Source organism: Colobus angolensis, unplaced genomic scaffold, assembly GCF_000951035.1.
Source record: "Colobus angolensis palliatus isolate OR3802 unplaced genomic scaffold, Cang.pa_1.0 Scaffold82, whole genome shotgun sequence".
NCBI classification, from domain to species: Eukaryota; Metazoa; Chordata; class Mammalia; order Primates; family Cercopithecidae; genus Colobus; species Colobus angolensis.
The window spans coordinates 862,320-882,189 of NW_012122043.1; the positions used below are offsets into that span (position 1 = coordinate 862,320).

General features: G+C 50.3%; 1 protein-coding gene across 2 annotated transcripts in view; it reads left to right on the top strand.

Annotated features, from left to right (window-relative positions):
• The window catches only part of HDLBP (high density lipoprotein binding protein), an 89,886-nt gene that overhangs the window by 64,868 nt on the left and 5,148 nt on the right, over positions 1-19,870 (top strand). The window contains exons 12-24 of one of the 2 annotated variants that reach the window (XM_011929547.1): positions 2,129-2,268; positions 3,763-3,867; positions 3,995-4,108; positions 4,952-5,038; positions 5,210-5,341; positions 9,587-9,805; positions 11,790-12,011; positions 12,132-12,350; positions 13,168-13,306; positions 15,460-15,614; positions 16,502-16,606; positions 16,838-16,972; positions 18,094-18,237. In XM_011929547.1, the coding sequence (XP_011784937.1) occupies positions 2,129-2,268; positions 3,763-3,867; positions 3,995-4,108; positions 4,952-5,038; positions 5,210-5,341; positions 9,587-9,805; positions 11,790-12,011; positions 12,132-12,350; positions 13,168-13,306; positions 15,460-15,614; positions 16,502-16,606; positions 16,838-16,972; positions 18,094-18,237 (1,916 nt within the window). Of the gene's footprint in view, positions 1-2,128; positions 2,269-3,762; positions 3,868-3,994; positions 4,109-4,951; positions 5,039-5,209; positions 5,342-9,586; positions 9,806-11,747; positions 12,012-12,131; positions 12,351-13,167; positions 13,307-15,459; positions 15,615-16,501; positions 16,607-16,837; positions 16,973-18,093; positions 18,238-19,870 lie in introns of both variants that reach the window. The other variant, XM_011929546.1, reaches the window with a different exon arrangement.

The window sequence follows — 19,870 nt, forward strand, 5'->3', positions numbered from 1 at the left end:
AGTGCAGTGGCGTGATCTCAACTCACTACAGCCTCTGCCTACCGGGCTCAAGCAATTCTGCCTCAGCGTCCTGCGTAGCTGGGACTACAGGCGCATGCCACCACTTGCAGCTAATTTTATTTGTTTGTTTGTTTGGAGACGGAGTCTTGCTCTGTTGCCCAGGCTGGAGTGCAGTGGTGCGATCTCAGTTCACTGCAAGCTCCGCTTCCCGGATTCACACCATTCTCCTGCCTCAGCCTCCCGAGTAGCTGGGACTACAGGCGCCCGCCACCATGCCTGGCTAATTTTTTTTTGTATTTTTTGTAGAGGCGGGGTTTCACGGTGTTAGCCAGGATGGTCTCGATCTCCTGACCTCGTGATCTGCCCACCAGGGCCTCCCAAAGTGCTGGGATTACAGGCGTGAGCCACCGCACCTGGCAATTTTTGTATTTTTAGAAGAGATGAGGTTTCACCGTGTTGGCCAGGCTGGTCTCAAATTCCTGGGCTCAGGTGATCTGCCCTCCTCGGCCTCCCAAGATGCTGGTATTAAAAGTGTGAGTCGGGCCGGGCGCGGGGTGGAAGGTGAGAAGGCAAGCACGTCCTCCATTCCTGGATAGTTCAGTGAATGAAGGAGCCTTTCCCAGGGAGAAAGGCTCCATTTTTGTTACGAGTAAATATAGGCTTGTCAGCTGTGCTGTGGCCTGTGCAATGGTGAGCTCTCTGATGTCAGTCTTACGTTTTGTGGTCATTTTACGTGACAGGGACGAGAGTCTACAGGCACAAAGTGACCTTTTTGCACACTGCTTGAACCATGCACACACCATAAACTTGCTTTTATGTTTTGTTTTGGTTTTGGTTAACCGTAGTGTTTATTTAGGCCTGACACAGTGGCTCTTGGCTGTAATCCCAACATTTTGGGAGACCAAGGCAGGAGGATCACCTGAGCCCAGGAGTTAGAGATGAGCCTGGGCAACATAGTGAGACCACCATCTCTACAAAAAAGAAAAATTTAGCCAGGCCTCTGGTCCCAGGAGGCTGAGGCAGGAATATCACTTGAGCCCAGGAAGTCAAGGCTGCAGTGAGCCGTGATCATACCATGCCACTGCATTTTAGCCTGGGTGACAGAGCAAGACCCTGTCTCAAAACACATATATATGGAAGTACAGTAGTGTAATTCTAACATTAATTTCTAGTTTCTGCCCCCGAGAAATTGCAGAATATAGCTTAGTGAGTCATGTCTGTTCTGATTTCTTCTCATGCAGTTCCTAACTCTCGTTTTCCTTCGTAATCTAAAAAAACCTGCTGCCCAGCTCCCATGTCCTCTGCTTCTCTTGTCTTGTGTTGCTCCACCTGGAACAGCTGTATGTCCATGTCACCCTCCATCAGCGCATCGCCTCGTTGCTGCCTCTGCATGTGCATGTGTTCGGGATGGATGCACAAAAAGTCCTCCTGGTGGTCCTTCCAGCAAGCTGGGCTTTCCTTTACTGCACAGTGGGCAAGATTCCTGCCTTGTTTCCTGATGATACGGCTTCTCCAGAGTTTGGGGGACCTGGAACTCTAACTTGGGGGTACTGGGTTCTATCCAGAGAGGTTGACAGAAGGAGGGTTTGCAACAGCACTTGTCTTGCAGACACAGTGAAGTGCTCAGTTCGAATCTGAGCCAACAGTAGATGGGGTCTCTGGGCAGCAGCATGGTCCCCGCAAGGCTCTTAGGCATCAGTGAGTGCTGTTGTGTGGAGTTAATGTGTGTGATTTTTTTAACTTGAGAATAGTAGTTCCCAGACTTACTGCACATTAGAAACACCTGGAATCCTTTAAATATTCTGAAGCCCCAGCCATACCCCAGACGAGCTAAATCGGAGACTGAGTGGCCCCAACCATCAGTTACTTGAAGGTCTCGGGGCATTGCCAACTGGTGGTCGAGGCTGAGAGCCTGTCCTCCAGAACCCTTGTGATCCAGGTCAAGATCATAACTGGCCCCCATTCCAGACAAGGGAGATTCTTGTTTTGGAAGCTAAGCATCATTTTTGGTGAATGGGAATCACTGATAAGGTGATGTGGCACTTTAACCCTGTCCTGCCTAGTTGTTAGTCACTGGCAGAATGTTGTTGGTCTGTGTCCTAAATGTGTTTCCTTTTGTGTTCCTAAGTAAACAGAATCAAAGACCAGTACAAGGTGTCCGTGCGCATCCCTCCCGACAGTGAGAAGAGCAATTTGATCCGCATTGAGGGGGACCCACAGGGTGTGCAGCAGGCCAAGCGAGAGCTGCTGGAGCTTGCATCTCGCATGGTAAGCGCCATGTCCGGGGCCTCTAGGAAGGCACTGACCTTGCGTCTGTTGGCTCCCTCTAAGGAGTTGTGTGTTGTGGTGTGTGGCCTTGGAGAATGGAAGTCAGCAAATCCCACGTTGCACTGGAACTGGATTTGACTCCCTGGGGCCACATTTCCTTTATCCTCCCCAGGTCACCTGCACATCTTGTCCTCCATGGCTGTGTGCTGTGCTAGAAGGGCACAGAGACTGTGTGGCAGCGTCTTGGCCTTGGCCACACCCTGGGTTCCCAGATGCCTGGGTACCATCTCCAGAGATTGTGACAGACATTTCTGGATTCTCAAAGGCATTCCAGGTGGTTCTCATGTAAGGCCAGACTCGAGGATCACTGCAAACCTGAAGTGGGGGCTGTTGCTCTCTACCACCTGGCAGAAGCACTGCACTGCTCTGGGCTCCCCGACGTTTCATACATGCTTATGCCAAGCTGTGAGCACCCTTGCTTCTGTGAGTCAGATGCCCACACTTGAAAGTCTCTGGGTGTCTTTGAGTATCCAGAGAAGTCAAAGACTGCGTGAGTGCCTGCAGCAGCCCTTCGGCCTGACTGTGTGAGGAACATGCTCCAGGGTTCCTGTCATTCGCTTAGGGGCTTCTTTGTTCACCTCACCCCAGTACCCACATAAGGAATCTCAAATTGGCAGACCTCTTTTATAGCCCTGAGCTGCAATCCAGAGTGTGATGCAGCCTTCCACTGCTTGTGGCCTTCCCGGTGCTCATTTCCCCAGTCTCATATCCCAGGTTCTCCTCTTAGCCTGGCCTCCAGCCCAGGTCCGTGGTCCTGGCTGCTTTATGCCCTTCCTGACTGCTGAGCCCTTATTTCTCTGTCAGCCAATAGCCGTTTGATCCAGAATCTCTCAGAATTCTCGGAAACGTTTGGTAGGCTGATGTTCTTCTTCCCTGGATTCCAGGTCTGCTTATTCTTCTGTATTTCTTCTGACATGTTAATGGGGTCTGTTGAAGAAGTTGAGAGCCATATGGGTTCAGTGCCCTGTGCTGAACATTTTTAGCCACGCAGGGAAAGTGGTCCGAGCCACCCTCTCTTCAGAAGGGGTCACTCACTGCTGTGCAGAATGCCAGGCCTCCGAGTGGAAGAGCTGGGCCTCCCCTGTAGCACCTGTTAAAACAGAAGTGCTCGCTGAACTGCTTTGGTAATTGCCGCTGTCATGATGGCACTTTTGGTTGAAGGGTCCTACAGTGAGTTCCGTCACTGGACTTTGTGGAGGAAAGTGGCGCGCAGCCAGTGTTGCGGAGTGTGGCGATGCTTGGCGAGAGCACTCACCATGCGCTGTGCACTCTAACGGCTGGTTGCTCCCAGGGGTGCTATGAGGTGCCACCTGGAGACCACCTCACCTGCTCTGTGAAGGACTGCGCCCAGGGTTCCCTGGTGTCCCCTTGTGTCAGCGGGGAGTTGCTCACCATGCTTGTGATAAATGACATCTACTTTAATTGTATTTTTAGGAAAATGAGCGTACCAAGGATCTAATCATTGAGCAGAGATTTCATCGCACAATCATTGGGCAGAAGGGTGAACGGATCCGTGAAATTCGTGATAAATTCCCAGAGGTAAAGTTTCCCAGAGACGCTCTGTAACTCTCCAGGAGTGGTCCAAGTCACGCTTCGGGAATATTTGATGTTTGGGATATATGACCTTCCTCGTACTTGAACTTAGTCTCCCCATGATTTGTTCTAGGTCATCATCAACTTTCCAGACCCAGCACAAAAAAGTGACATTGTCCAGCTCAGAGGACCCAAGAATGAAGTGGAAAAGTGCACAAAATACATGCAGAAGATGGTGGCAGATCTGGTAGGGGTGTTTTACATCCTTTCTTGTATGACAGCACCTGTGGTGGGTGGGGCGTGTGTCCTGTCAGAAGTCCTGACCCCCACAGGACCCCTGCTTTGGAGAAAGCACATAGGAACTGGGCTGGGCTTCCATCCAGGGACTTGGGACAAAGTGGTGACGGCTTCTCACTTAATACCTGGATGTTTAGATTGGCAGCCATTGTTAAGACTGCAATTCAGGTGGGGAGATTTGCTTTTCTCATGCCCAGTTACCTTGTTTCCTTAAGGAGTCTTCAGATACTTAGAGAAACTGTCCCATCCAGTAAGATGAGAGGTATAACAGGTGAAATGAATCATATACTGATTTATTATCTTTCTTAAAAACTGAAGTGGGAACAGGTTTAGAAAGTGTAGCGAGCAGTGGATGAGAAGGCCATAGGCGGCCGTGTATTTCCGTGGGCTTCACCTTAGCTGATGGCTGCCCTGGGAGAGGCGATGGTGAGGGACTCCAGCACTGTGAGCTGCTGTCACATCACTGCCGAGTGCAGAATTGCCCAGAGCGTAGGGGTCCGTGCTGTCTCCATGTGTTCTGAGCCTCTTCCTCAGCCAGCTCTGATCCTAGCATGGGGCATGAACTCTCTCTTAGCCAAAAAGTGGACTTGCGTCGATTGACTGTAATTTGCAAGGTAAGTTAGTTGTTGGGCAAGTGATCTTTTACGTACTCTCATGACAAACCCCTGAAGGTTTATTTGCAAATGCCAGTGCCCTGTTGAACTGTTACATGCTACCCTTAGGGGTGGAAGGGGGTACTGTATTTCACTCTCTAGCGCAGGTGGTGAATCGGGCTGTGTTTTTTGTCTTCAAGGTGGAAAATAGCTATTCAATTTCTGTTCCGATCTTCAAACAGTTTCACAAGAACATCATTGGGAAAGGAGGCGCAAACATTAAAAAGGTGATAGCTTGTCCCCTGCATCTTGCTGCTGCTTGCTCTGTCCCCTGTAGCCCTGCACCCTTTTGGTTTTAGACTAGGAGGGACTCTTCCTTACTTCTAGCCCTGTGCTCAACTGTGTCTCAACTCCGGGAGGGCTCTAGTCAGTTTCTCATGGTGATCTCTCTCCTGTAGATTCGTGAAGAAAGCAACACCAAGATCGACCTTCCAGCAGAGAATAGCAATTCAGAGACCATTGTCATCACAGGCAAGCGAGCCAACTGCGAAGCTGCCCGGAGCAGGATTCTGTCTATTCAGAAAGACCTGGTAATGGGAGATGTTTTCTAATGGAGATCCTCCAGTAAAATCTCTAACAGCCTCTAAGATTGAGCCTGGGGTTGAGTCACACCAGGGTCATTGGGCCAGCACGGACTCAGATGGCAGATGTGGAAGACTGCAGCACGTTGCAGCTTTCAGTCCAAGCTGCTGCTGAGTTGGTCAGCAGTTTTCTGCCTTCGTCTCTCATGGCGCTTACTTACCTGGACCTGCAGCAGTAACGTTTGACATGGCCACTTGTCTTATTAGACATTCTCTTTTTGTTACCTGAAAACCTTATCTGAAGGTATTTATGGTATTTTCTTTCCTTTAAAAAAAAATGACATGCAGTAAATTGTACATATTGGTAGTGTACAATTTAATAGTTTTGACATCTGTATACATCCATGAAATCATCCCCACCATCACCCCAAAAATGTCCCATGCCATTTTGTGTTAGTCTCCCTCCATCCCACTTGGCAGCTCCTTAAAACCACAGTCCCCTCACCCGCACTCTCTATCGCCAGGCAACCCCCAGTCTGCTTTCAGCCACAGGAGATGCTTCTGGATTGTCTGCACTTTTGTGTGAATGGAATCATAACGTCTACTCTATTGGGCCCATCTGCTTTCACTTTGCAGGATGTTTTGACATTTGTGTGTGTTGTCACCTATATCATTGCTTTGTCCTTTTTTATTTCAGGGTCATCTGTTTCTTTGTGTGTACTTGGTAATTAGTGTCTTTCAAGGGGTTTTCTATTTTCTCCAAGTTGTCAAATTTATTAACATGAAGTTTTTTTAGAATAGTCCTGCGTTAGCCTTTTGCTGTCAATACTGATGTCACCTCTCCTTCATAATATATGTAATCTGTGCCATTATAACATGATGCCTTTTCCCTGGTAGTGTGCTTGGCTCCGAAGTCCGTGTTATCTTCTTCCCCCCCATGTTTAAAATTTTGCTGGAGACGAGGTCTTGCTGTCGTCCAGGCTGGAGTGCAGCGGTGCAGTCATGGCTCACTACAGCCGTGGCTTCCCAGACTCAACCAGTCCTCCCACCTTAGCCTTCCAAGTAGCTGGGACCACAGGCGCATGCTACCGCACCAGGCTAAATTATTTTTTTTGCAGTTAGTAGAGATGAGGTCTTGTTATGTTGTCCAGGCTAGTCTCAAACTCCTAAGCTCAAGTGATCCTCTCGCCTTGGCCTTCCAAACTGCTGGGATTACAGGTGTGAGCCACTGCACCCTGCCTACTTTATATGATACTAAAGTGGGTATCTTTTTGGCAGCTTGCTTTTTACATTAAATCTGTCTCTGCTTTTTAGATTATGATGTTTGTGGCCGGGCATGGTGGCTCACTCCTGTAGTCCCAGCACTTTGGGAGGCTCAGGTGGGCAGATCACTTGAGCTCACAAGTTCAAGACCAGCCTGGGCAAAACCCTGTCAGTACTAAAATTACAAAAAGAATTAGCCAGTAATGGTGCTGCATGCCTGTAGTCCCAGCTATTCAGGAGGTTGAGGTGAGAGGATGGCTTGAGTCTGGGAGGTGGAGGTTGCAGTGAGCTGAGATTGCACTGCTGCACTCCAGCCTGGGCCATAGAACCAGACCTTGTCTCAAAAAAAAAAAAAAAGTTATGATGTTTGCATTTAATTACATTTGTGATTATATGTATGTTATATATCACATACTTATATTTATTACATATATTTAACACATGGTTAAATTGCTTTTACTGTAATTTTTTTCTCAATTGTAAAATACACATAGCAGAATTTATCATTTTAATCCTTTTTGAATGGTTAACTCAACTGAGTACATTCACAAGGTTGTGCAACCATCACCCTGTCTGTTTTCAGAGCATTTCCCATCATCTTACCCAGAAACTACACCCATTAAACCATAACTGCCACCATCCCCATGTGCTTAGTCACCACGATGTGATGATTTTATATGGTTGGCTTTCAGTCTACCATTTACATTATTAACCTTTAAAAAAAAAATCCATTATTATTATTTTTTTTTTTTTTTGAGACGGAGTCTCGCTGTGTCGCCTGGGCTGGAGTGCAGTGGCCGGTTCTCAGCTCACTGCAAGCTCCGCCTCCCGGGTTTATGCCATTCTCCTGCCTCAGCCTCTGAGTAGCTGGGACTACAGGTACCCGCCACCTCGCCCGGCTAGTTTTTTGTATTTTTTTTTTTTTTTGGAATGTGAATGGGGTAGTTTTTTGTATTTTTTAGTAGAGACGGGGTTTCACCATGTTAGCCAGGATGGTCTTGATCTCCTGACCTCATGATCCGCCCGTCTCGGCCTCCCAAAGTGCTGGGATTACAGGCTTGAGCCACCGCGCCTGGCCAAAAATCCATTATTTTTTAAAGAGGTTTAAGTAATATGAAAAAATGTATGTATTATCCACACAGTTGCCATTTCTAGAGCTCTTCATTTCTTGGTGTGCTGCTTGTCTTCATTTTCCTTCTGTCTGAAAGATACCACTTAACATCTCTTGTAGTGTGTATCTGATAATGAATTCCTTCACTTTTTGTATGTCTCAAAGTACTTTTTTCCCTCACTTTTGAAAAATGTTTCTGCTGCATAAAGGTTTCTAGGTTGGCAGGTTTTTTTCCTTTCAAGACTTGGCTTCAGTGCTGTCTCCTGTTGTTCCTGAGGAGAAAGCTGACGTCTCCCCGGCTTTGTTCCTCTGTCCATGACAAACCTTCTCCCTCTAGCTGGTTTTAGGATTTTACCACCGTCTGAGCAAGTTAGGATGTGTCTTTGTGTAGTTTTCTTCATGTTTCTTAGCTTGGTGTTTATTAAGCTTCTTGAATATGTGTGTTCAGAATTTCATCAAATGTGGATAATTTTTGGTCACTGTGAGTGTTTTTTTTCTGTTAGCCCCTTGCTGTCTCCCCGTCAGGGAGTCTAGTGACCGGGGTCTTAGTTGTCTTCTACTTGTGCTCTGTTAATTTGAGTGAGGGGAGGGGCCATATTGATTTTCTCCGTGAGTTTCTTTAAATTCATTAATTCTTTGCAGTGTTCTAATCTGCCTAATTTCGTCTAATATAATTTTCGTTTTAGACGTTATTTTCTTCTCTAGAAGTTCAGTCTGAATTAGTATCTTCTGTATTTTCAGTTCTTAACATGTTCAGTCTTTCTGCTTTTGGCCATAGACAATACAGTTAAATACCTGTTTTACTGTCCTTGGCTGGCTGATTCTAACACTGTCATTTCTGGGTGGTTTTCTATTTTCTTTTCCTCGTTGTGGGTTTTCCCCTATTCTTTGCATTTCTGGTGTTTCTTAATGAGGGTGTTTTTGTATTCCTCTGCTTTTTTTTTTGGCTTTGTGAAGTCACTCTGAAACATTTTGCTCCTTTTAGGACTTGCTTTTTAAAGTTTATTAGGGAGGATCAGAGCAGTATTTAGTTCAGGCCCAAATATTTCCACTGCTGACGTAAGATCCTTCTGAGTACTATACTCCACGTCCCAGAAAGTTGAACCTGCTGAGGACGGCTCTGGACCAGGCCCCAGCTGAGCTGCAGGCACTGTTTCCTGTGATCCTTCTGGGGATTCTTTCCCAGGCCCAAGGTGATTTCCTCACGTGTGTCAATATATGAGTGGCTGGTCTCCAGATCTCGGAGGGTCTCGATGCCAGTCTCTTTGGGCTCTGACCTCCTGTTCTTGCTATCTTGGATGGTTCCGTTTCCTTACCCTCCTGTACTGTAGCAGCAACTTGGGGCAGTTGTAGGGCTCACCTTGTTTCCTGTCTCCAGGGTTGTGAAAATCACCATTAGGCAGTAAGTTCAGTCCAGTCCCTGGTATTGCATCTTGGCTGAAAGCAGAACCTTTGGTTTTAATAGGAAAAGTTCATCCATAGGCATATGGACCCACCTCTGGCAGAGCCGGAGAGCTGACTGAAGAAGAGCATTATGTGTGTCTGAAATTACCACGCTCCAGCCCTGCAACCCAGCACACGTCCACGAGGACGCTGGGTCCTGTTGAGTTAAACACCTCCCAGTGCGCCTGCTCTGCTGGGCGCACCCCACTCTCCCCAGGACGTGCACTCTGCCAACACATTATCCAGCGCGTTGCTCCCCTCCTCTCCCTTTGCAGATGAAAAATGGCTTGGAGAAGTTTGGTCAGTGCTTGTAAGTGGCAGCACCAGGGTTCTAAGCCCGTGTGTTCATCACCACCAAAGATGATAGTTTATCTTTTCCTCTGCCCTTTTTGCCACAAAAATGTGACTTCCTCCTCCTGTTGTGTGTTTGGTTTCAGGCCAACATAGCCGAGGTAGAGGTCTCCATCCCTGCCAAGCTGCACAACTCCCTCATTGGCACCAAGGGCCGTCTGATCCGCTCCATCATGGAGGAGTGCGGCGGGGTCCACATTCACTTTCCCGTGGAAGGTTCAGGAAGCGACACCGTTGTTATCAGGGGCCCTTCCTCGGATGTGGAGAAGGCCAAGAAGCAGCTCCTGCATCTGGCGGAGGAGAAGGTGAGCATGGGGAGGGAGCGTGACTCTTGGCAGGAAGCCTGGTCCTCACTGCAGTGTTGTGTCTTCTCACGGTGGAAAGCCTTAAGTGCCCTCCCTTTGTGGCAGGTCAGAAAACAGCTCTATAATATACTTTTTATGCCTCTTGGCTTTGCTGTCACTGGAGGGCCTTTCCAGGTCCAGATGCTCATGTATACAGTATGTAAACGGTGCTCTTTGGCTTATTGGCTTTGGGGTGCTTTTGTCTTTTAAGTATGATTTACAGTAAAATTGACCATTCTTCAGGTATAGTTGAGTTTTAATTAACATGCAGACACGTGACCACAATAATAAAAATTCATTTTCATCACCTCTAAAGATTGCCCATTGAATTGCTGTTGTCCCCCGATCTGTGGATATGTTTCCGGGCTCTTCTGGTAACACCAGATTTATGGGAAGTCTAGAAATCAACAGTGTAAGCCCTCTCAACTGGCTGCTCTACATCCCTTGGTGAATTAGCCTGTCAGTAGGTAGGAAAAAAGCATTTTCTTGCTTTGATTGGGGTTGTGTTAAATCAAAAGATGAGGCTGGTGAGGACTGACAGCTCGGCAGTCTTGACTCAGTTGTTTCTCCATGTTTTTTAGGTCTGTGATTCTTCATTGGTGCTTTATAATTTTTAGCATACAGATCCTGCACATTTTTATGTTCGACTTAGCAGATCTAACTGCTGTCATTCTTTTAGTGTTATTATAAATGGCACTTTTTTTCCATTTCCAGTTGTTAGCAGGTGGAAGTGCTTGTGATTTTTGTATGTGGACTTTCATGAGACTGCTAAATGAAGCTCATGTATGTTAGTGCCAGTCACTTTTTTGTGAATTCTTATTTTATATGTAACAATCACGTGGTCTGTGGAGTTGTGTTTCTCTCTAAGCCTCATATTTCTTGTCTTTTTTTGTTGTCGTCGTTAGATTGTATTAGATTGATTTTTTGTCTTTATGTTTAACCAGCCTTGCATTTCTGGGGTAAGTTTGGTAGTTTGTCTTTTACCATATTGCTAGAGTGGATTTACCTAATTCATTGCCTGATTTTTGACTAATGCTGCTATTCCTGGGTGTCTTTGAAAAGCAGCAGAGTCTCTAGGTGGTATTTGGTGAAACCTGCACTTAAAAGATAGCAAAGTTGTTATTTAATATTTTTATGCTAGCACATTTTTCTTTGGTATTCTTGCTTGCGGACCGGGTCTTGGGTCCAGAGAAAGGCAAGAGCTATCCTTGTGGATCTGAGTCACGTAGAGCAGCACACTTCTCTGTGTTCCCCTGCATGAGTCTGCCAAAGGCATTGGTGTCCACAAGTACAGTGTCCAGGGCCTTTCGAGGACCCTCATTTCTTGTTGCCACACAACGGTGTCATGCTACATGAGGCCTCTGAGGGCTGGTCTCTAACTATAGCCTTGGTTGGCTTGTGTCCCTCTGAGCTTGAAGTTGGGGAATGGCTGGTTTTGTGGGGGCTGATCTGTAGCACTCGTGGGAGGAGAGGAAGCCTGGCCCAGATTTGTGTGCGCTTGGTCTGGAAGCAGGTAGAAAAGTGGGAGCACGGGGCAAGCCTCTTGGGCAACTTGATCCCTGCTCTGCTGGGCACACCAGGACGTGCACTCTGCCAACACATTGTGCAGCACGCTGCTCCCTTCTCCCCCTGTGCAGATCAAAAATGGCTTGGAAAAGTTTGGTCAGTTCTTGTAAGTGGCAGGACCAGGGTTCTAAGCCTGTGTGTTCATTACCACCAGCATCTGATTGTTGTGGAAGAGAAGTATGTGTGCGGTCTGTCTGGGTATTTATCTGTTTATTCAGTGAGGTGTGCTGGCCCCATTTTGGGGATATTGGTGCAACATCAGGACACTGGTGACAATGTAAGGGGAGCCTGACCTTGCTGTCCTTCAGGCCCTCTTGGCTTCCTCACTGTGGTCCAGGCATGTGGTGTCAGGCTAACAGAGCGGGATTGGTTTCTGCAGCAAACCAAGAGTTTCACTGTTGACATCCGTGCCAAGCCAGAATACCACAAATTCCTCATCGGCAAGGGGGGCGGCAAAATTCGTAAGGTGCGTGACAGCACGGGAGCACGCGTCATCTTCCCCGCGGCTGAGGACAAGGACCAGGACCTAATCACCATCATTGGAAAGGAGGATGCCGTCCGAGAGGCACAGAAAGAGCTGGAGGCCTTGATCCAAAACCTGGTAGGGAGCGGGCCTCGGTGGCCGACTCTGCCGGGGCCGCGGTGGGGAGCGGGCCTCGCGGCCCACTCTGCCGGGGCCGTGGTGCGGTGGCTTATCTTCCATCTCTTCTTAACACTGCAGGACAATGTGGTGGAAGACTCCATGCTGGTGGATCCCAAGCACCACCGCCACTTTGTCATCCGGAGAGGCCAGGTCTTGCGGGAGATTGCTGAAGAGTATGGCGGGGTGATGGTCAGCTTCCCACGCTCTGGCACACAGAGTGACAAAGTCACTCTCAAGGGCGCCAAGGACTGTGTGGAGGCAGCCAAGAAACGCATTCAGGAGATCATTGAGGACCTGGTAGGCACTTGGGTGCTCAGGGATGGGTTCTCACCCCCAGTGGCCACTCACCAAAGCCATGTATGGGTGTTCCCTCCACCCGGCAGGCAGGTGACTCCCTCATACAGCCCCAGAAGGCTTCAGAAGGGGCTTTCGGGTGCTTGCTCTTGTTTCCTCAGCCTGTCTGGCCTCCTTCCTGATAGTTGGTGAGAATTCTGCCTGTGAGAAGCACTTTAAAAAAAAAAAAGAGAGAGAGAGAAAAAGAGGAGAGGAGAGAGAGAGAGAGGAAAGAAAGCAAGCAAGAGAAAGAAAGAAAATGCAGTCTATAAGGGGTCAGAGAAAATGGAAATGCAGTCTAAGGGGCCAGCTTACTCCTCCCCTCTGTGAAGGAAAGAAAATCGATTTGAGGGCATCCACGTGAATCCACGGAAGTCATGAGAAGACGTGGTCTTTTTCTAAAGCAGTCTTTAGAGAGTCCCCTCCAGGTCACTCACCTGCCAGGGCCTTGGGTGCCCCTTCCCTGATAATCAAGTCTGTTGCATCCTCATGGAGTCAGAGGCTACCCCAGGAGGTCCCACTCCCTTGGCTGAATTGGCCACCCTCCAGGGACGGCAGCTGGCCTTCTGGGACACATTTCAGAGGAGGCCCACCCCCTTAGACCTGTCCTGCTACCTTCCGTCCTCCCTGCGCCTGGAGCCCTGGACTCAGGAGAAGAGGAGCATCTGTGCCAAGTGGCTGTAGAGGACAGGGAGGAAGGTGGTGTGAAGAGTTCTGTAAAACTGGCCCGAAGGAATTTAATCTTTGTTGTTTTCTTTTTTCTTTGTGTACCTCCCTCCAGGAAGCTCAGGTGACATTAGAATGTGCTATACCCCAGAAATTCCATCGGTCTGTCATGGGCCCCAAAGGTTCCAGAATCCAGCAGATTACTCGGGATTTCAATGTTCAAATTAAATTCCCAGACAGAGAGGAGAACCCAGGTGGGTCCCCCATTAGCCCTGTTCTGCTTGTTAATAGCGGTGCCTCCCACGTGAGAGGCGGAGCTGTCGCACATACTGGTGAGGCTCTTTCCTATCTCTGCTGGAAAACCATCTGTGTATTCTGGGGGCTTCCAGAGATTCAGGGTCACTCCCTGGCTTTTAAAAGATGGGCTATGTCAGTTATTGACAGAGTGACCAGGTGACCTTCACATGTCCTAGAAACACACAAGGTAGCGAGTCCCAAGGCGATGAGCGTGCAGCCTCATCCTCGGGTGCCCCGAGTTCAGTCCCAGTGATTCTCATGACATTGTTTGGATCGCATGAGCGCCGTTGGAGAGCTTCCTCCTCCACACCTCCCTTCACTGTGGGTTGTCCCCTGCGAGGCAGGCAGCTGCAGCCTCTGGCTGGCCGGAGGGCACCATCCAAGTGGCCGGCAGTTCCTCTAGGAGGGCATCTAGCTCTCGGTACCCTGCTTGCCCCCAGCTCTGCTCCTGCACCTGGTGGTGAGGAGGCGACCTGTGGGATGTGGGTGGGTTGCCGCTCTCTCACTTGCTCTGCATTTGTGAAACAAAAGGTCTGCTCTCCACTCCGTGTGTCAGGCTTGGTTGAGCTGTTTGGGCGGCAGGTGGCCCAAAAGCCTGCTGAATTCACATACTGGCATTCTCTGGGCATCCAGGAAGCATGTCACACACAGCCATTCAAGCCCCTTTGTTTTCCTGAGAATACAGGCTGTTTTGAGTAGGAAACTAATAAACTCATACTGCACTCCGTCTAGGTTTTACACTTCAGTGGTTATTTAAAACTTTGATTTAGATAGAATTTCACAGAATCTTCACTGACAGGGTATACACGTCCTGGTAAGAGTGTCACAGAGCAGCGTAGACACGTCCTGATAAGAGTTTCACAGAGCAGCGTAGACACGTCCTGATCGTTTCACAGAGCAGCGTAGACGCGTCCTGATCGCGTCACAGAGCAGCGTAGACGCGTCCTGATCGCGTCACAGAGCAGCGTAGACGCGTCCTGATCGCGTCACAGAGCAGCGTAGACGCCTCCTGATCGCGTCACAGAGCAGCGTAGACGCCTCCTGATCACTTCACAGAGCAGCGTAGACGCGTCCTGATCGTTTCACAGAGCAGCGTAGACGCGTCCTGATCGTTTCACAGAACAGCGCAGACGCGTCGTGATCAAGTTTCGCAGAATAGTGTAGACACCTCCTGTGGCACTAGTTTCTTTTCTCAACTTCTCCCCTTTTACACACGTTTTTTTTTCTGAATGTAATTTTTAGACATGTCCCTTTATTCATGGTGGGTATTTTTGTAGAACAAGGACAGTCTCTTGCATGGTTCTAGCAGATTTATTGGAATCAGATCTAACATTATATAACAGTAGTATCTAACATGTTATCAGTATTCAAATTTGCCAGTTTTTCTCCTTCAGAATTGCCTACTTCCCCCCGCCCCAGGATCACCCTTGATTTTAGGCGTCTGTCTGGCCTCCTGCTCATTTACTTACATCACACACCTCCTGGGTTCTGTCTTCGTGATAATTATTGTTGTGGTGTCTATTTTGGTACACATGTGGTGTCCCAGCGTCATCTGTGGGAGCCCCTCCAGCTGCTTTCTGTGTCCTGTTCACACACCCCTTCACTCCTGGAGCTCTCGCTTTCTGGCATAAGGAGCTGGCACAGGTTTACCTTGGCCTTGTCCTTTCTGTCTCCCCTATAGACCTCTCACCCGCTTCCCACTGCCTCTCTGCATGCTAGCCACCTTCCCTGATGAGCCCTGCCTCACCGTCAAGCCCCACATGTGCAGTGGGCCTGCCCTGTGTTCCTCCCATGAATTAACTCATCTGATCTCACTGAAGCCTCTGCTGTAGTTGCTGTTAGCTTCATTTTCAAGGTGAATAAGGGAGACACAGAGCTCACGGCCCCCCTGCAAAGCCTTCAGTGTCCCCGCAGGTCTGGGAGCCCCCTTTGAGGCTGCTGTGGGGGCGACCTATCTGCTCTCCCTGCCCAGACCAAGACCTCTTAAAGGACAGGAGTGGTCTCCCCTCCCTTTTACCACCCAGCAGGTGCCTCAGACGTGTGCATTCTGAATAAGGCATGGGGTCTCTTCCAGCAGCTGTGAGCTGTCCCCTTTCCCCTTTCTCTCTAGTTCACAGTGTAGAGCCAGTTGTCCAGGAGAATGGGGACGAAGCTGGGGAGGGGAGAGAGGCCAAAGATTCTGACCCTGGCTCTCCAAGGAGGTGTGACATCATCATCATCTCCGGCCGGAAAGAAAAGTGTGAGGCTGCCAAGGAAGCTCTGGAGGTATGTGTCTATGTGCCCTCCTGCACCCCTGCCAAGGCCCAGTCAGCAGGCACCTGGGGAGAGGCACGGCCTGGATGGGATGGGCGGGTGCCCAGTGGCAGTGGAGCTACCCATCTTGCCCCTGCCATGTGCGCATGGGCTGTCTGGCTGTGCTCCTCGGCTGGACACAGAGTTTGGGGAGGCCACTTCCCTTCACCAAGCCTCCGGGTTCTACAGCCCCTTTCTGGGACAGCTGGGGATCCGGGTTGCAGGGGGTTGAATGTGACCTCCAGTTGCAGTGTCTCCCCCGACGTGAGTGGGGATCATCAGGCCTAGCTCACCTTGTGTGCAGTCAGTGTTGAGAACCACCTGCACATTGGATGCTGCTCTCAGTGCTGCGGCGCCACAGCACAAAAATAGTTCTCACGTTGCAGTGGAGAGACAAGCAGTCAACACAGATATATCCTGTGGCAAGTGATGGTAAATGCTGTGGCAAGAAAAGCAGGTTCCGGAGGCAAAGGGCGGTAGGGGGGACAGGGCAGGGAAGGCGAGCAGTGGTCCGAGGGTCTCTTGTGACACCTCTTGGGTGTCGGTCAAAGTCGTCCTGACCCCAGGGATGTGCCAGCAGTCAGGGCCTCTCTTCCTACGTGGGCCTGAAGGGGCTGCTGTAATTCAGGAGGGTAGGCTTCGGGGAAGGGTCTGGAAGTTTTGTCTGTCAGCGTTATCCTAATGCAAATCTTTTCCCATTCTTTTCTATTGAGTTAAAGGCCCTGGAGGCATGTCAGGTGGGGTACATTGCTGTTGTCAGAGGGCTGTTTGCTTTGTGTTTCATGGAGCCCCGTTGCTGAGCTTACAAGGTCACTCATCTCCCAGCTCCCGTGGCCTAACCATGACCATCCTCCATGCAGGCATTGGTTCCCGTCACCATCGAAGTAGAGGTGCCCTTTGACCTTCACCGTTATGTTATTGGGCAGAAAGGAAGTGGGATCCGCAAGATGATGGACGAGTTTGAGGTAGACCCCTTTCCCGGGAGGCCGTGTCACAGCAGTGGCCTGTCGCATCCTCTCCTGAGTGCCAGTGTCCTTTCTCAGCCTCTTGTTGACTCTGCCTCCTCCTGCTCGGATTGAGCACTGGCTTCCTTCATGGCGGGTGGGCTTCCCTCTCACTCCTTCTGGGTCCCAGGGCCAAGGGACTCCTCCTGTTCTCTGGGGTCCCAAACATCAAGTCAGCCCCTCTTCACGTAGGTGAACATACATGTCCCAGCACCTGAGCTGCAGTCTGACATCATCGCCATCACGGGCCTTGCTGCAAATCTGGACCGGGCCAAGGCTGGACTGCTGGAGCGTGTGAAGGAGCTACAGGCTGAGCAGGAGGACCGGGTGAGCAGGAGATGGCCAGGGCGCTGCCTGGAGCCATGGTGCTCAGCTCTGGGCACATGTCAGAATCTAGGGGAGTTCTTCGAGATCCCAGAATCCCAGTTACATCTGGGTGGCTGGAGGTGAGACGCAGGCAGTGCCAGGATGTAGTCAGCATCCAGAGGTTTTGCTGTGGAACTAGCTAAGAGCATGGCACCTTTCTCTTTTTCATGTAAAAGTGACAAAGTTGGACTTCTGTGTAAATTTGCAGTTCCTCTTACAACCAAATCAGAAGGTACCTCAGACCTACAGTAAAGGTCCGGGTTGCGAGAGACCCCCAGGCATGTGCCATGTAGTGAGGACGAGCGTCAGGGGACCCCCACTGACCTCTAGCACAGGGTGGTCAAAGGGCGAGTGACTTCCTGGTAAGCAGGGATGAAAGCCCCCAGCCTCTGGCAGGGCTGATGTTTGGAGGATTGTGTGAGTGCAGCAGCGCTGCAGATGGGAGCGGGGGGTTCTGGAAACTTGGAGCCAGCTGTGCCAGGTGGGTGGTGGCTTGCTGAGGGGTTGGCTTTCCACTCCTGCCGTCAGCACGAGTCTGGTGAATGGGGTGGAGCTCGTGAACCTCACACGGTCTCAGTGTACCCCTGCGTGGACTCCGGGTTCTGTCCTGCAGCCCAGTCATACCTGTAGCCTTTGGCCGTGGGTGTTCAGGGGCTGTGGCTGCCCCCTCTTCTTGGTCTGCCTCTGCCCCAGCCCTAAAAAGATCCAGAGCATTTCTATGCATATCCATCAGACCCCTGTTTGACAAATGAGGAGGGTAGGGCCCCAAGCTCATCACACTGCCCGCTCTGTCAGTTCCCGAGTACGATCCTCACAAGTGGCCGCAAGCCCTCTTTTGAAGGATTTATAGACCTCCTTGTGGAGCAGCCAAGTTCCCTGGTTCTCGCCATTAGCAGACAGTGGAAGGTGGCAGGGGTCGGACCCGAGAAACAGCAGACCATTCCAGACCCTGGGTCACAGAACACTGCAGCATCTCTGCTGTCCTATGACCAGGGTAGAAGGGGGCATGGGGTCACGGTGGGTCAGCTTAAGACCAAAAAGCTCTGTGTTCTTTGCCTCATTCTTGCTCCTTTCATTTGTAGGCTTTAAGGAGTTTTAAGCTGAGTGTCACCGTAGACCCCAAATACCATCCCAAGATTATTGGGAGAAAAGGGGCAGTGATTACCCAAATCCGGCTGGAGCATGACGTGAACATCCAGTTTCCTGATAAGGACGATGGGAACCAGGTGAGAGCCTCGGTTGGAGCGCGTCTGGGGCAGAGGCGCTTGTTTGTTGACCTTTTCCGTGACTTGGGAGCAGTAACCAGATGTGCCTAGATGGGGGTTCGAGGGCCAGGTTGAGAGTGATGAGTCTCTGCGGACCTGATTCTGGCTTGAGGTTTGGGCTGTGTCTCAGCACTTGCTGGATAGGTGAGGTCTCTGGCACCATGTATCATCTGGGGCCTGGGGCATTTTCTCCTGTGTCCCTTTCTGGAAAATGAGCAGGAGCTCCAGCTGGGTCCTTGATCAGTGGTGCCTCCAGGTGTAGCTCTGGGCCTCTCTGAGGCTCCCAAGGGCTCGGGGGGTCAGGTGGACGTTTCTCTGCAGCCCCATCTGTGAACACCGCTGTGCTTGCCAGATGGTCCTTAGTAAACTCTTCTTGCTACTTCCTGCAAATTGCAGTGCCACCCCCTGCCACTGGCTCTCATGGCCTCCTGCTTCGCTCAGAACAAAATGAAAGGCAGCCTCATCCCCTCTCTGGGCCCTGCCACCTGGCATGCAGGGCAGCTCCACCAACACCCCCATGTCTATCTGGCTCCCTCTCGCACACACATGGCCTTCCCAGGCTTGGTCTTGCCTGGCTCTGGCATCCTGCCGGGGTGTCTGCTTCCTAGACGTGTCCAGCACAGCCTTGCCCACAGGGGGAGACGAGCAAGCCTTGGTGACCACGGGTGTGCTGGTGACCAGAAACAGTCAGCAGACCCTCCGGCAGCAAGGCCCCTCCACGCCTCGCTCCCACTGCCTCTGGCAGCAAGGCCCCTCCACGCCCGGCTCCCACCGTGGGCATGCTGCCCAGGGTTTTCCGTGGCTTCACCTTCCCCTTCTTTCTCCCCAGCTTCTTGTTTCCTTTTGGATCTTTGAGTCACACACACACCAGCCAGGCCAGGAGGGCCCACCTGCACCCTGCCTCCTCCGGCTCCCGCATTCTCTTCTCTCTCCAAGTACATTTTTAAATTTCTAATCTTGATCTTGAGAGTTTAGTTTTTTTTTTTTTTTTTTTTGAGAGAAAGAGTCTTGTTCCGTCGCCCCGGCTGGAGTGTAGTGGCGCAATCTCGGCCCACTGTAACCTCCACCTCCCAGGTTGAAGTGATTCTCGTGCTGCAACCTCCCAAGTAGCTGGACTTACAGCTGTGAGCCACCACTCCCAGCCCAGGAGTTCAGCTCTTTTAAATCTCTCACCCTTATTGCCCTTTATTTCCCTCTGCTATTCTATATAATTACCAATTTTAAGTCATTATAGGTGAGGTGCAGTGGCTCACACCGGTAATCCCAGCACTCTTGGAGGCTGAGGCGGGTGGATCACCTGAGGTCAGGAGTTCAAGGCCAACCTGACCAACATGGCGAAAGCCCGTCTCTACTAAAAATACAAAAATTAGCCAGGGGTGGTGGCGTGCGCCTGTCATCCCAGCTACTTGGGAGGCTGAGACATAAGAACATCTTGAACCCAGGAGGCGGAGGTTGCAGCGAGCCGAGATCACGCCACTGCACTCCAGCCTGGGCGACAGAGTGAGGCTCCGTCTTTTAAAACAAAAGTCGTTATTTAGCAGTTAGACTGTTCCATCTAATACACCATGAGCCAAGTGGGGTGGAGCAGTTATTT